We start from the raw sequence: 17134 nt of genomic DNA on the forward strand, positions 1-17134 counted from the left end.
TCACTGAAGTTGACGTGGGACAAATTTAAGAGATTTTAACAACCAAGTCCTTGTTCACGGGGCCATATTCAGTCCTATTCTTGAATCCACAATTTTTTTTGCCCTCTAACAATATCAATCATTTATTTGCAAAAACAGGACAAAGGTTTGGTATGTGAAATCTAATTAAATTAATTTAAAATTTAGTAATCTAAAAAGTATTCTTCCAATAAAAACGAGGAGATAGTGAGAATGAGTAAAAATTTAGTAATTTAAGTTGAAAGCTGCCGTTGACATTAGATTTCAAATTGGTCTAAAATATAGAGTGGACATTCTCTTTCTCCTCCACCATCACAGTATATATTCACAATTTATAAAGGGGAGTAGAGCATCTATCAACATTATAGTCATCATTTTATATTTTACTAGGACTACTATCTTTTCTTTTGTCTTTTGTTGATAAAATATTTATAAATTGTCTAAATGTCTGTACCCGATATTAGAATATACCACTATTGAAATGAAATCAATAAAAGTTAAAAAGAATGGTCGATGCTAAAAGATTACATCTTCAGAATATATCTATGAGAAGTTTATGTTTGTGTTGTGTATGAGATAAGGAACTAATACAAATTAGAACTTTTTTTTCAGTCTTGACACTTATTAATGAATATGTACGATTATATTGGCCAGTAAATGTCGAGAATGAAATTTTGCAGTGGATTTCTTATCACAATATGCATACATATTAATTAGCAAAGGAAAATGTATGTATTTGATTAGCCGTCAATGGGCCTTGCTTGATTTTTGCATAATAAACTGAGAATTTCTTATAATCGTTAGCTAGCTACTTGTAACTTAATTTTTTATTTTGGTCACTGAAAAAAATCATAAAGGTTTAGCAAATGCTTATATGTGTAGATCCTAAACATTAATTTATATGTGTAGCACAAGAGCGATAATTGTTGTGGTGGCAAAATTATTCCATCCACTTGTTTGTAAATTTTTTTTAATTGTCATATAAGTATTGATTGGAAAACACTAAACTTTGATTAGATTATATATCCTTGATTTTACTGTCTAATCAAATTTTATTCCTTATCATCGTTGTTCAAGTGCATGCACGGTCCAGATTCGATTTATATACATATTTTTCTTTTTTAAAATCCTTATTATTTTGGTAGTACAAAAGATTGAAATCCCAATAACAAAAAGGTCAATGCTAATCCACTAGTAGCATTTTTGCTAATCAGACATTTAAAGACAAAAGATGTATACGATTGTTTAATTTTGATATGATCACAGTGATTTAAAGCAATCATGTCTTGTTGGACTAACACTATGTATATTTAATTGTCAAACTATTTCCTCACCAAACTTTACTGCTCTTTAAAAATTTTGAGCTTTGGCGATGTGAATCAGGATTTTAATTTGGGAATCTTGAATAGAGTAAATAGTTAGTACATAATAGTCAAAAAAATATTGCTAAAAATATTACGCATTGAAATATTGTTTAATTTTAGAGTAATAGATTAATAAAAAAATCACATAATTATTTATTATTCTACGAATCCTCATTTTTTCAAAGCGAGTGACTACATTGGTCATCGAAAACTTAAAAAAATATTTTGCAATGAAAACAAATTGTCAAAGATCAAACTATTTATTCATTCCTTTTAATTATTTGTGCATATTAATCATAACAAAACAAAATTATATGAATTCTAAGTGTCCGACCAAAATTATAATGACTGTAAAACTTAATAACCCAGAAAATAATATAAACTATTATTAGAATAGAAAATATACTCATGTGTTACTATCTAAAAATAAATTGGGGTATACAATTTAATGACTATAATATAGAATTCAAAAAAAAAAGTGCGATAGGAGATATTAATCAAATGTTGTATCATATTCATAATTGGACAATAAAACTAAAATGAGCGGCATATATCATTACCACATCACTATTTCCTAGGCGGCATAATTTAGGTTTCAATCGATGCGAGATTACTTTACAAATTTTAATTGGAGATAATAGTATTAAAATTATCATTAATAATAATATAGGTATAATAATAGCATTAAAAGAAAAAAAAATGGGGCTACCACCGTCCCCCTAGTTCTAGGTTCAGTCCTAGTGCTTTGGCATAACATCAGGAAGAAGAGAGGCTCCAATATACTATTCTCAAGATTTTTCATGATATCCATTCATAATGATAAGCTCAATGTAGAGATAAGAGAGTAAGATAATGTGTGTGAATTGGTCCAGAGGTGATTAATCTTGAAGTCAAGGTCTCAGGTTCAAAGTACCTGCATGGCCTTTAAAATTCTGATAGATGAAGACAACGAAATATGCAAATGGGAATTCCTAATTAAATAAATAGATTCTCACAACAATTTAAGCTCAATAAACTATCCAATATAAACTAATCATTAAGGTTTAACTTAATGCTTATATATGTGATCACTAAACATTATTTTATAATTGAAGTACAAGTAACTTATGCTAGACCTTTTGACTTATACACAAGCGACAATTGAAGTGGTGGGAAAACTTTTCCATCCACTTGTTTGTACTTATTTAATTGTCATATAGTAATTAATTAATATTGATTGGATGAAATTATAAGCTTATAATTAGATTTCATCCATTCAAATTTTATTCTCTATCATCGTTTAAGCAAAAATTAGATTTCATCCATTCAAATTTTATTCCCTATCATCGTGTTTTATGTAACCAAAAATACTCAGAACCATATGTTTATGACGAGCCAATGGTCCAACTGTTAAATTTTTTCAAAATATAGTCATAAATGAAAGAAGTTAAATTATTTATCTTTTAAAACATAGTTCGGTATATAACCTCTTCGAATTTTTTGCTCGAAAAGACCGAGCATGCGCATTCATGTTGGTAGGCAAGTGCTCGCTAAGTCGATGTGTAGTGCTGGCTAATGTGGATAAATCCTCATCTTTGTATAATGCTTATACTTTGTAATAGATTATAATTGGAAAGGATTAGCATAGGTAAGACAATATAATTTTCAAATAGAACTTTTGTTGATTTGATCTCATCTTCGCAATATATCTTATACACCTAAATTCATATATGGTTGTTCGAATTTTAATAGTCCTATTTGTTATCGTATAGTAAAGTGTTGAATTGTTTGAAATTAATATAAGACTTAAACATGGGTGGAATTGGACGTAAGATCATAAGGTATATATAAAGGAGAAAATGACGAAGAAGTTAGACGTAAAGCAAAAAGGTATAAAAGTGCATATATAGAGTATCTATCCTATATTTATTTATCTTATAAGTATATAATTAAAGTGTGACCTAACTTTTCATGGGTATAGCAGACAAGGCATTATTGAATATTGTATTTTGCGAAAGGCTAGAGATGAGTAGGTCCAAACACACATCTTTATAGTTAAGTATAGATCTTGATTCGAGTTCATCAATCCTATTCTATATCAATTATTTATATCCTCCTCATGGTGTGCTTCCCCTACTATGTTTCATCACTTTCCACCTTATATCTTTCCCACACAACAAGCTCAAAAAAGCCTATTAAATAAGTAGTAGTATTAGGTTCTATGCATGAGATGTTACATCTATTGGCTTGATGCCAAGTTACCAAATTTCCATATCAATTATCAATTTCTAATCAATATTTGTTATAGGCCTATGTGGCACTTCCTCATTAAGTAGATTTTATATAGAGATAATAATTATTTAAATAACAGAATTTGATCGGATTCTTCGGAAATTTGAAAATATATATTCGATCATTAATTTCAACCCTCGTAGGACTTACTAGAATTTGAAAAGGTTGTATAATTAAAATTGCTTTTATATACTAGGAAGATGCATATTTATAGAAATTATAGTAGAAAATTTCTTTAAAATTAACCATATATAATAAGAATGTAAAACAAGGAAGCTAAAGTACGTAAAATAAGACTCTATATATCGTAATAGATATTTATATAGATTAGAGTGATAAATAATACCCAGCTTTTTATCATGATAAAACTTTGAGAATAAAATCTATACTATGCAAAGTTCATTGGTTCAAGTCTCACTAAAGTGTATATTTTTTTCGATATTTGATCTATTTTTGTTTAAGGAGAAAGTATATAAGAGCACCTATCCAATTGGCTAACATAGTACTAGTATTGAATGATTGAAATTTTGATTAAATATATTTGATCATTTAGTAACAAACTCATACTTTGACAAATACTTTTCTACTTCAATCATGAAATATTTTTCTACTTAAATCATGAGTAGTGCACATCTCATCTTATCTCTATCTCTTAGGGTGGACAATACACATTCCATTCCCCACGTTGGTTTGGTTGGAAAACATGGGGCAACACTTAGACAGCAAAGTAACATGATACCCATTTCTAACATACCACTCAATTAATCTAAGGCATGGTGTAACAGACATGTCATGTGGTATGCTTCAAATCACTCTTACCAACTAATTTATGTGCATCCCATGAAACACCTTTTCTAGAAACAGGATATATTACTCATTCTATATCACAATTAATTAGAAGATTATATTAGTACTAGTATATATTATTGCCCATATCTCTAATCCAAACACATTGATTCCTGGAGAACATTATTATTGGATTGAAAATCTAATCCTCAGTTACTATGAGGAATTATGTGTATTGGACCACTCGGTTTTGAATGGACGGATTGGAATGATTAAAAGAATATATCTTTGTTGTGGATGGATTAAATGTTTCTTTATTTCTTGTTTGGAATATGATAAATAGGATATAAATATTATTAAAGCCTACTCTATTTGGAACAACTGAGCCTAGATTAGGTCAACTATTGGATTATTTTGGGCACTATATAGTGATATAGATACACTAAAATAATAAAGTTAAAGTATATATATATATATATATATATATATATATATATTTTTAAAATTGAGAAAAATAATTAAAATACTAATTGTGTTTCTTTTTGGATAATCTGAACCAATCTGAAATTATCAGGTTATTATTGGGTCAATCCGTAAGTACTCAAATGCAGTAAAATTTGATTGAAAGCTATTAATTTTATGGATTGGTGGTGTTCAAAAAATTGTCTAACCCTACTTTCAAACACTATTATTTCACGAAGGTATAGATACGAATTGACGCAAGTGGGACCCATATACAATGAGCCAAAGAATCAAGATAATGTTGTAAAGAATTTAAGATATAAGCCAATGGGAAATTCTTTAGCATCCACCAAGGGGAATTCATATATGAAGAACCAAATGAGAGAGAAAAAATCGATAAAAAGATAAATAAAATAGTGAAAGGTGTATTAAAAATAATTCTTTTGATCATCATGTGAATCCACGTAACATTGTTGACATCTGATTTGTGCCACATGGCGTGCCCTCCTTTTAGTTTCTTCCTTGTTGGTTGGTCATCATAATTTGTGATAATCATGAGTAGTTATTTTGGATGATGACAACATCCTGAAACCATAGTTTGTTAAAGAATTGAGATGATAAAGCACAACTAAGTTATTAATATGTTTTTCTTTAGTCAATAGATTAAGAGTTTGAAATTGAACCATCACAGAAACTATTATTAACTCAAAACATCAATTACAAATTTGTTTCCCGGTTGTTCTAGAAATTCTAACAAAGGAAAAAAAGGAAATTACGATAGTTAATATAAAAGTTGAAAAATACTATTCCCTCCTCCTCGATTAAGAGTCATACTTTTCCATTTAGAATTCAGTCCATATTAGAATGCTACTTCATTTTTATCGTAAATGGTAGTAGTCTCACGTTATAATCTTCGCACTCACTTTTATTATAAAATCAATATAAAAAAGTAGGCTTACATTCCACTAACTTTTATACAGCGTTTCTTTCGTTTCTTAAAAGCACTTAGATTAAGAGTGACCTTGATCAGACGAAGGAAGTACATATTTCCACTCTTCAAATAATGTCTGATGGTCAAAATCGACCGTGCATCAGCATTCCTCCAACAAATAAAATGCCAAGTTTGATTTCCCTGTTTCCTAATCCCATGAAAGTTATTCGGATCACTTTTCAAACGGTATATGTCCATAAGATAAATAACCCCCCATTAATTACCCCCACCCAAATTCCCCCCCTAAAATTGTTAAAATATCTCCATCTATAAAGATTATTTATTTTTATTTTTATGCCCCAAAAATTTGTTCATTCTTTTTTATCCAACAAAAACAAGCTACCCTCTCTCTCTCTCTCTCTAAAACACATAGCACAGCACAGACCTCTAGTTTTAGGATTGGGATCAATTAGAGGAGAGTCGAAGAAATCGCCACCTCTGACTCTCAGCCTGTTTGGTGAAACCATAGATGATCTGTGCGGAGGGCAAGACAGCGCCGCCTCTTCCCTGTCTAACGTGAGCGTCAAGAGAGAGAGGGACGAGGAGGTCGATGAGACAGAAGATCACCGAGTTTCATCGGACGACGACGGACCAAATGGGAGGAAGAAACTTCGGCTTAACAAAGCTCAGTCTGCGCTCTTGGAGGAAAGCTTTAAGCACCACACCACTCTCAATCCCGTCAGTCTCCGATCCTTCTCTCTCTTTCTATCATATCCATCTCTCTCTCATACATCTTATATCCATATATATATATGATTTGATCAGAAGCAAAAGCAAGAGCTGGCCAGGGAGTTGAAGCTGAGGCCACGCCAGGTTGAAGTTTGGTTCCAGAACAGAAGAGCCAGGTATCTAGTAAACCACATCATCAATATCAATCACAATTTTTTACTTTAATCAGATTTAGGTTTCATAAATAATAAAGACTAAAAGATTGCAATCTTCAATTATTTAAAACTAGAGAAAAAGAAAAGCAGAGTTATATGCTTCACTACTTCTCCTCTTGAAGACCAAATTATAATAAAATATACTAACAATTAAGGAATATTAGTAAAATGTACTACTCCTAATATTTTATTAAAAAAAATAGTAAAAGTGAATACTCATACATACTACATGTACGTTACAATAAAATATTTATACAGTTATCATCATTCGTCAAACATTAGTATTTTTCTTTAATTGACATTATTTACTTAGTACGGATTTTAAGAAATATAAAAAAAATGAGTAGAAAAAGTTAGTAGACTATAGATCCTACTTTTATATATTAATTTTTTATATATTAATTTTATAATATAATGTGAGTGAAACGTGAGGTTCATTATAAAAAATAGTAAGAGTAGTAAAATATAAGGATGTCAATTAATGGTAAAAAGTAAGAATATCAATTAATTGTGAACGGATGAAAAAGAAATTTGGTGCCAATTAATTGGAGGACAAAGAAAATAACTAGTATTAAAAAAGATTAATATGAGATATTTAACATTAGATGAATAGAATACTTTTTTTTGGTGTCCAACATATTTGGAGAAGAATTATATGCTAGTTTTAAACAAGGGCACTTTTAGATTTACTTAGGCTCGAAATATTTCAACAAATTTGATATTTATAATAATGGTTCAAGTTCTAACTTCTAATATTGACAGGACTAAGCTGAAGCAAACAGAACTAGACTGTGAGTTATTGAAGAGATGCTGCGAGTCGCTGACCGACGAGAACCGGCGTCTGCACAAGGAGTTACACGACCTCAAGGCCCTCAAATTAGCGGCGCCGCTCTACATGCACCTGCCCCCGGCCGCCACCCTCGCCATCTGCCCCACCTGCGAAAGGATCAGCGGCACCACCGCCTCTTCCGAAAAAGCAGCCAAGACCCCTTTTGCTAAGCCACACTTCTACAATCCCTTCACCAATCCTTCCGCAGCGTGTTAATTAGGAATTTTTATATATATTATACATATGTTTATTAAAGAATTAGTAACTTTTTTTTTGTTCAGTTTAATTAGGTCCTTAGTGAAAAATATCTAGTTACAGAAATTGGATAGATAGTAAAGTGTTGTTAATGCTGTTTTTCTTTTCTTTATTTGTATTTTAATTTAGTGTATATGATCTATGATTTTAGATTTAGGTGTAGTGAAGGAATTATTGATTGTTGTTTTCTTGATGACACTTGCATGTGCCTATCTTTTTTCAGAAACTGGCAATTATTGGTCTATAACATAGTTCATTTATGTCTGAGATTTAGTTGGTTAGAATTTAAATACATTTGATTTTCTTGAATGTATTTAATCCTGTTGCAAACAAAAAGTAGAAAAGAAGATTGAAATTTGGAAATGGACGTGTTTGGGTCACGTGAAATGCCCAAACTTTTAGGGGAACAAGTAAGGTCCATCCCACGTGATATACACGTGTCTCCACTATGGTTTTATTTTGATGTATACCTATTTGTTTTGCTTTATCTCTATTTTTATTTTTATCTTTTTGAATAAATGGCTACAAAAGCATACTGTTTGAATCATTCAATATTCAAATCAATCACAACAAAATAAAATGAAGATTTATTCAAAATTATTCAATGATAAAAAATATTTGGCGAAATATAATTCATATTACACCTGCGAAATCACTCATAGACATTACCAACAATAAGTTAAAAAGGACATATATCCATAACGAAAATGTTGTTTGCTTTAAGATATTACGCGTAAATGACTCTATTTTTTTTATCGTGGGATAATTGCAAAAAAATTCAAATTTAAATATTTTCTAATTAATTTATAAAGTTGTGAGAATGGCATGATTTTTTTATGAAGTCAAATACTCCAATAATATCTAGCGCATAAGTGATTATACAACTGTTATAGGGCCAAAGCCCAACATCATAATCGCGCTTGACCTCATAAGTAAAAGCTACAGAATGTATTTTCTATTGATTCGGCCCGAGCCCAATAGAGAAAGCTTCATGGGTCTTATAGTCCCATAAAGTGTAACACCATAATTAATGTATAACTAAATTGTTAAACTTAATATCGAGGTAAATAATATTCGATGATGAGAAAATCATGGTTTTTCTAAAATTAAATAATTCTTAATTGATGAAGTAATTATTATTCTTTTCTATAAAAATAATCCTTGGTATATATTTCGAAGATTATATAGCTTCGGATTGCATGCTTGAATCAAGGAGAGACGAAAATATTATAAGCTCATATCGCCTATTTATGAATGATTGCATTCATAAATCATGGTCCCAAGTTTAAAGTGATTGGTATAGCCGTATAGCCCATATATAGAAACTAAAAAGTGCGAATTCATCTTGAACTCTAATAAGAGTTAAAAAAAAAAAAAAAAAAAAAAAGTTTCCGAAATTTTAAAAAATATCATAACTTCAAAAAGTTGCAAAATGAGCTATATATATATGTATGAAATTTTCGAAGTTGATGAGTCGAATCATTTTAACTTTTTAGGGAACGTCAAATTCAAGATGTGAATTATTTCAATTTCATGTCGCTCAACTCCAATTGAAATAGTGAAATTTCCACTTACTTTACTAGCCATTTCCTAATTACTAGTTTGGATCGATCGGTAATACAACAAACATGAATACAAAAATATTGTTTGTAACTTCTTTAATCTTTATACATATTTAACATTCACATCGAATTGAATAGTGATTACACATTTTTATCACAATTACAGTCCATAACCATATTATTGGCTCATATATCAAATAATTAATTACATGCAACAATAAATAAAGACCCACTTTTTGTACTCACATTTGACATTTTGTGATGAACCAACCCCACACCCATCACAATTAGTCCTTTAATAGCAACAACAAACTTCACACTGTCATTTAATACAATGACCTTTATACCCTTGGATGTGCATGGGGCTGCGTACAAGGCTCTTAAAGTGAAAGAATTGACCGCTGATGTGGATTTTAGATTCCAGCCAGGCATTCCGGTGGGGCCACCGAGTGCCGGGACTTGTCGGTGCAGTAGTCATAGATCATGTGGTTTGCGCGCACCCAATAGTAGCGCGCAGCCTGCACAGGGCTGAGCTGTTGGTAGGCTGCGCCCTCCCACCAGTTTCTAGTGTTGGATGCACAGCTGGCGGGCCCAGGCACCTGGCAGCCCTCGAGGTCGAAATCCTTGTAGTAGGCGTAGAATGGGGCTTTGCTCCAATTTATCTTCTCGAGGCCGCCCCTCGTCGCCCAATCGTCGGCCTCCCATAGCGTCGAATAGACCGCCATCGGTTGGAATTTCGGGAACGGAACCCCTCTAGCCTCGTTGTTCTTGTAAACCCTAATCGGAATCTCGTCCACCGCGAATCTACAAGGGAGATAAATCTTAACGTCACTATTTACATACTTATTTTGGAAATTAATAGGCGGATGAAAGCTTAAGTCAATGCATATTAAATCGCATCACGTGTAAAACGTACTAGCTATGAAGCATGGGGCCATTTTTATAAAGACACATTTTGAATCTTTATAATTTCAACCTCGTTTATAATCTCAAATCTAGTTACAATTCTACACTTCTCAACCTAGCTACTAACATTTCATTTTTAGTTAAAATCCATCACAATTTTAATTTTGTATTTCAACATTTTTTATTATTTTCTAATTTAATGGAGTATACTCCATCCGTCCATAATTAGGAGCTAGCCTCGGTTGAGTTGACGCAGATTTAAAGGAATATAAAAGAATGTGGATAGAAAAAGAGAGTGATATGTAGGTCTTATATAGTACCGGTATTAGTTTTATAATAAAATATGAATAAAATAAATTAGTAAAATGTAAAATCTACTTATTATTTATAGTAAAGTGGATGTGGACTATTAATTGTGGGTAGACCAAAACTCCTAAATGCGGACAAAGAGTATTTATTTCAGATAAATGGCTTTGCAGTACTCGAATATTACCTTTGTTGTTCTAATTTGAAAGGTTTCTATGAATACTTTTTTGTATAGATTTTTCCACGTGACGAAAGATGAGATTATTGTTTAGAAATAGTAGTAGGAGTATTAATTTATTCATGGACTTACATGATGATGCGATGGTTCCAAAAAATGGAGTAGGTGTGGAAATCTGCAGATGGGTCAAACCATAGGTTAACCCTTTGCTCTCTGTCGCCTTTGCCACGAGCAAACACATTTGTCTGAACCGTATAAGGTTGTCCCGACCGATTTCCCAAGAATTCGAAATCTAGCTCGTCTCTTACATTGTCTGTGTCCGAGTTCATCTACAACAAAATTCCACAATAATATTAAAAACACTATATATAATTTAAAACAATCATTTTGTTACGAAATTAAATTTCTTTACATAGAAGGCAGTGACAGTTCCAGCTGAATCACCAGCAACCAGCTTGATTTTCATGCTCACACGTCCAAATAAATATTTATATTTGGATCCAAACCCGCATCCTAAAATAAACAAGTCATAATTTATTATAATCCATGGTAAATAAAATAAATTTTAAATGAAGACATGAATCTTGGTGTGTGCATGATACCTGAGTTTCGATCGAGAACGAGTTGAATTCCTCCGCCGATTTGGCGAATGTGGGAGTCGGCCCATGCCACGCGGAAGTCCTGCAAGAACGTTGCGGGACGACCCTTAACCAATCCAACTAAACATAGAATAAGTCCTATTACCCACACTAATTTTCCCATTATATTTTTGGAAATGAGATATATTGTGTTATACTAATGTGTGAGAACTTATGGTAGAAATGATCTAAGAGCATATGCTTATATATAGGGAGAGAAGATAAAGAGATAGAGAGAATTATTGGTGGTTGAGGCTGAAAGACATCGCAATTAGAGAGTTAGCTTTCCATACAGCTAAATAAAAGCCGTCAATGGACCCTCTATCTCTCTCACAACCAAACTCTACTAATAGTGTAATAATCATATTTGTAACATTGTTTTCAATAACAAACTTCAAGCTTTGGAGCCAAAAATTTGACATTTTCGTCTCTTTTCATCCAATCCCCTTCTTTCATTTGGTCCCAAAGTTGCCACATATATCGAGAACATAAAATAATTCAATGGATTTAATTTGTTATATGACCTATCTCTGTAGCCGTGGAATACTATATGAATTTCATGCATCGTTACATAAGCCTAATATTTCATGTGATAATTTCCATTTTTTCACTTGCGTTTCACCAATACTTATGATCATTGATCAAAAGTAGTAGTATAGTAATGAGAATAATATGCTGATTTTTATTACAATTTTTTATTTATTCTTCAACCAATATTAAATTGTACTCCCTCTGTCCCACTATAAGTGAGACATTTTTTTTCTGCCGTTGTTTTGTGAAGATGATAATAAATAGTTAAAGTCGAGAGAAAGTGAAGTAAGAAAGAGAATAATAATATAGGAGATAGTCGTATCTACATTATTCTCGTACTTTACTTTCTCTCCACTCCCACTATCATTTTTGCAAAACAACGGCCGAATAGAAACGGCTCACAGGCTCACTTATAGTGGGAGGGAGGGAGTATAATACGAGAATATTAAGAAAATTTATTTGTCTTTAATTTACGATTAATTTTGTCTTATATATAATGTAACAAAACTCTGGCACCACAAATTGGATTAGAAGAAATGCGTGTTTGGCACCACTAACTGATTATTAATAGCTTACAATGTTATCTTTGTTGTGCCAAAACAAAAAAAATTTAAAGAAAAATAAGCTAAATAATAAATCTGAAGTAAAGCTATGATGAGGAAGGGCTATGGATTGGACCCTACTCTCAAGGGCCAAACTTAACCCTAATAATGGAGTTCGCCTTATTTCAGGTGCATGGCACCATATAAAAAGTATCATGCCTAAATATAGTCTAGTACAAGTATATATAGGGAGACCAGCATCCAAATAATGCCAATCTTCGAAAATTTCCAAATTATGCCCCTCGGGTTGGATATTCGACTTATGAGAATCAACCTTAAGGTTCGGGATCATTCGATTGTTATGTCTGAACTACATAAATGGTACCTGATCTTTCACTTTTGCACGTAAATGGTACCTGATCTTTATTTTATATCGTTTTTGGTACCTATAAATCACATTTTGGTACCTGGTGCAATTTTCTTCCCAAAATGCCCTTTAAACAAATATATTTTCTCATTTATGTATAGAGGGTATTTTGGGCATACATAAAATTAATGCCAAAAGTGATATTATAATATTTTCTCTCATTCTCTCACTCTTTATACTATTATTATTAATAAATATTAATATTATTATTTTGATGTTAAAAATTTATAAAAAATCATTTTAATATATTCAAATATACTAAAATATAATTATAACTATATTTAATTATTATAATATTACTATTATAATACTAAAAACTGATAGTAATTAATAAATAATTTGTAGTATAATTATATAAATTATGAATCACTTTGTTATATTATTATTATTTTACATTAAATTAGTAACTAATCAATATAGGCTTGATAAAAATTTGATATTGTTAATTGTATTCATAATGATATAAAAGTTGAATATTTTTAGTTAGGTGTTTCAATCTTAAAATGGGTATAAAATAATTTAATAAAAAATATTCAATTGATTTAATTATTTAAATAATTAATTTAATTAGGTATTTTATTTTTATTTATATTACGAATGCAATTAGATGTATGCATAAAGCGCTAAAAGAAAGAAAGAAAAGAAAAAAGAAGGAAGAAGAAACATAAACAAGGAGAAAAAACAAAAAAAGAAAGGAAGATAAAATATTCAAAAGAAAGAAGAAAATGAAGAAAAAGAAAGAAGAAGAAACTAAAGAAGAAAAAGAGAAATAAGAAAGGAAGAAAAAAATAATCACATATTTGGTACTATTTAATTGAAATTTTCAAAAGTATCCTATATGAAAAAAATGCGTATTTAGTCTAGGGTTATTTTTATCGCTGAAGTCAAAACGGTATAAAGTAAAGATCATCACGATTTATTGCGAAATTGAAAGATAATGTCACGTTTATATAGTTCACTCAATCAAATACTATAGTATGCAAAAATTAAAATAATAAACGTATATATGATACTGAATACTGATATGACACATCACAGAGAAGTAATTGGTCTTAATTCAATCAGTTACGAAATCATTGCCAAATCAAGTGTAGTTGACCAGGTATTAAATTCTTTAACGTGGATCTACACATGAATAACTTGATCGATACTGTTATTATCACAAATATCAGTATACTTCTAAGAACGTAACTGTGTATTTTAAGAATTCAACTGTGAATGACCAATTGTATTTTCTCAATAACACATTTATTTAGATTTTTTATTTCGTAATGTATTCTTAAACATGAAAAAGACTTATTTCTATGTCGAAAAAGTAAATTATAATGTTGATCTTTAGTCCTTTAGAAATCCGGCCATATATATACATAAAAACATTGCTTAAAAAGTCACAATTCTTCAGTAAAATTGAGCCATTTCATAAACTGATTAAAAGAAATTATCGGTTAAATTATCTCTTTTATTCCAATAATTATAAGAAAATCTAACTAACAATAATCTAATTACTTTTTTTCATTAACTCTTTTCAATTGCAGTATAAAAATTTATACGATAAAAAATGTGTATTCTTAAGGACGGAGAGAGTAATAAAATATGAAAGAGAAAAAGTAGTATTAAAATAAATATAAATAAATAAATAAAATAAGAAGACGAAATATAAAAGTAAAAATGAGTTAAATGATTCAATATAAAGTAAAAAGCGAAATTGGTCTTGAGCATATGCTTATTTTATCGTTTTGGTCTTATGTTTTATCTTTTAATTTTGGTTACGAACATATGAAAGTTCACGGGTGACGTGGTGGACCGGAGACCGCGTATCGAGACACGTGTCGCGTGAAGGTTCTGAACCACATTTTGGTGTGATCATTTGGTTCCCGATCAATTTTTAGTTAATATTTAACGGTCAACCATTTTAATCACAATTTTGACCAATTTAAGCAATTTTATTTGTTTAATAACTCTTAATAATAACTTTAATTATTTTAAGGATATATACAAAAATAAAAAATAAGAGTTTAAAAGAAATCAGTTTAGGAAATCTCCAAAACTTTTGAAAAAAATCTGCAGAACCAAAACACCATTTTTCCAATTCAAACACCAAATCATCTAAACTATCCAAGATTGAATCTTTTTTAGGACGAATTCTCATTTGGGATTGGACAAAATTAGGCATTCTCTTCAACCTCAACCTTCTCCTAAACTCTGTAACCCCATCATCAAACTTCAATTCAACATTCTCAATGAGAAATTCACCTACACAGGGCCCATTGCAGATTTCCAAGATTGAATTTTTAACCACCTCATCCTCGCAAACTAGAAAGGGCACTTCTGAGATTTCATTGGAACCTAGACATTCGGATTTGGGGAAAAGCCCTAATAGCAAGGGAGCGAGATTCTGCGGTGGTGGCGGGGGCAGAGAGGTGGATTGAAGGAGGTGGGATGGGGGAAGATGGGGGATTTCCGAGGAGGATTAGGCGGGAGAGAGGGAGGGGGTGGGGGAGGAGAGGAGGAGCTGGAGGTGGCCGGAGAAGGTGGAGAAAATCCAGTCGCATTCGCGGCCTTGTGGGACCCATATGGCGGAGGGTGAGGAGGTGGTGGGGGAGGGGGAATCGAGGATGGCGGCGCGGAGGAGGAGGTGGGGGAGGGGAGTGTGAAGGTGGTGTAGCGGGAAGGGACTGTGGTTTCGAATATGGATGGATCGAGCGACATTGTTGATGATTTCTGGTTTACATATTTTTGCTGTTAATCCCATGGATTTTTTTCAGATTTCCTAAATTGATTTTTTTTTTTTAAACTCTTTTTTTTTTTTATTGTATATATCCTTAAAATAATTAAAGCTGTGATTAAGAGTTATTAAATAAATAAAAATTGCTTAAAATGGTTGACCGTTAAATTTTGAAAAACCGGAGGGTAAAATGTTAATTTTATGTTAAAAAAATAAAAAGATAAAGTTTATGATCAAAATAATAAAATGACTATATTGGTGCAATTTTAACTTTCTCATTATAATATCTTTACGAAAGAATGTAAACAATAAAAAGAACAGAGAGGATTATAAATGGACCACTCAACAGTCACGGCCCACGGTCAGTATCTGGTGGTCACGGCCCACGGTCGGTGCTCAGATTTTATTAAACGGATTGCACTCTTTCTTGGAGCATAGCAACTAATAATCGTATGACACGTGTACTCAAAAACGGTAGCTCAGAACCTATCACGTTTTTTTTTTGACAGAACCTATCACGTTATTTAACTAAATTATCTACTCTAGTGATTGAAAATTAGTCATCAAATAAATTTCGAAGTATCATATCAGCGAGAAAATGAATCGATATCATTGGAAAATATATTAGTATTAGTAATTAGTCACATAATTATGTAAATAAGAACACACAAATTAAATATTCATAAAAAGAAAGAAATGAAGTAGAGCATAAACTAAGAATTTAATTTGTTAACAAATTTTAATCCGTCTAACGGTCATTATCATTAGATGAGGGGAAACTATTTTCCTAACATTATCAATAAATAATTAGGTATAAATTGCACTAAAACATAATGCATGCTAGAGAGCTATTGTAAATGTTAGGTACAAAAACAAAGATAAAACAACATAAATTAGCTAGTTAAGACGCCAATAAATTGTCAATATTCATACTTATTAAAGTATACTTCTAGTTAAGGCGCATAATATTTAGGAGGGAAAATAATTTGAAACTTATAAGTACTTAATTAGTTAATTTCCCCCAAATTAAAACAATCTAAGTACTAGATGTTTTAACCGTTTTTATATTTATATTTTTAAATTTGTTATTATTGCATTAAATAATCTTGTTTCCCAAAATAAAATTTTGGGTGAATTTTCTTTCTTATTTTATTGATAAAATCAAGATATATTGGGAAAAAAATGACTAAAAAAAAAAGGTTTGCCGACCAAAGATAAGATAAAAGGGGTAGTAGTGAGTTGGATATAGATGAATAAATAAGGGCGTAGGGCCCAAATCAGACTTGGCAACACCACCCTTGTCCCACTAACAAACAACAAGTCTATAAATGATGGACTCTTCAATTTATGCCATTTTTTTTAAAAGGGTGGTATCTTTAAATTATAAATTAAATGCTACAAAAGTTTTATGAACCTTACAATTCTCTATTTTTCTTGGTTCTAAAATATCTTCTCCAAT

General features: G+C 31.0%; 2 protein-coding genes across 2 annotated transcripts; one reads left to right on the forward strand and one right to left on the reverse strand.

The window, feature by feature from the left end:
- The first annotated feature begins 3220 nt into the window (after positions 1-3220).
- LOC125199102 (homeobox-leucine zipper protein HAT22-like) lies at positions 3221-8070 on the forward strand. Its single transcript, XM_048097253.1, has 4 exons — positions 3221-3251; positions 6266-6570; positions 6658-6737; positions 7539-8070. The coding sequence occupies exons 1-4, from the start codon at positions 3221-3223 to the stop codon at positions 7819-7821; spliced, it is 699 nt and encodes a 232-aa protein (XP_047953210.1). The 3' UTR covers positions 7822-8070.
- Positions 8071-9493: 1423 nt separating this feature from the next.
- On the reverse strand, positions 9494-11629 carry LOC125199087 (probable xyloglucan endotransglucosylase/hydrolase protein 7). Its single transcript, XM_048097245.1, has 4 exons — positions 11415-11629; positions 11225-11325; positions 10945-11141; positions 9494-10226 (listed from the first exon to the last, which is right to left on the reverse strand). Exons 1-4 carry the CDS (start codon positions 11572-11574, stop codon positions 9836-9838), a joined length of 849 nt encoding a protein of 282 aa, XP_047953202.1. The 5' UTR covers positions 11575-11629; the 3' UTR covers positions 9494-9835.
- Between the last annotated feature and the right edge of the window lie 5505 nt (positions 11630-17134).

The sequence above is a fragment of the Salvia hispanica genome, unplaced genomic scaffold (assembly GCF_023119035.1).
Source record: "Salvia hispanica cultivar TCC Black 2014 unplaced genomic scaffold, UniMelb_Shisp_WGS_1.0 HiC_scaffold_375, whole genome shotgun sequence".
Classification (NCBI taxonomy): Eukaryota; Viridiplantae; Streptophyta; class Magnoliopsida; order Lamiales; family Lamiaceae; genus Salvia; species Salvia hispanica.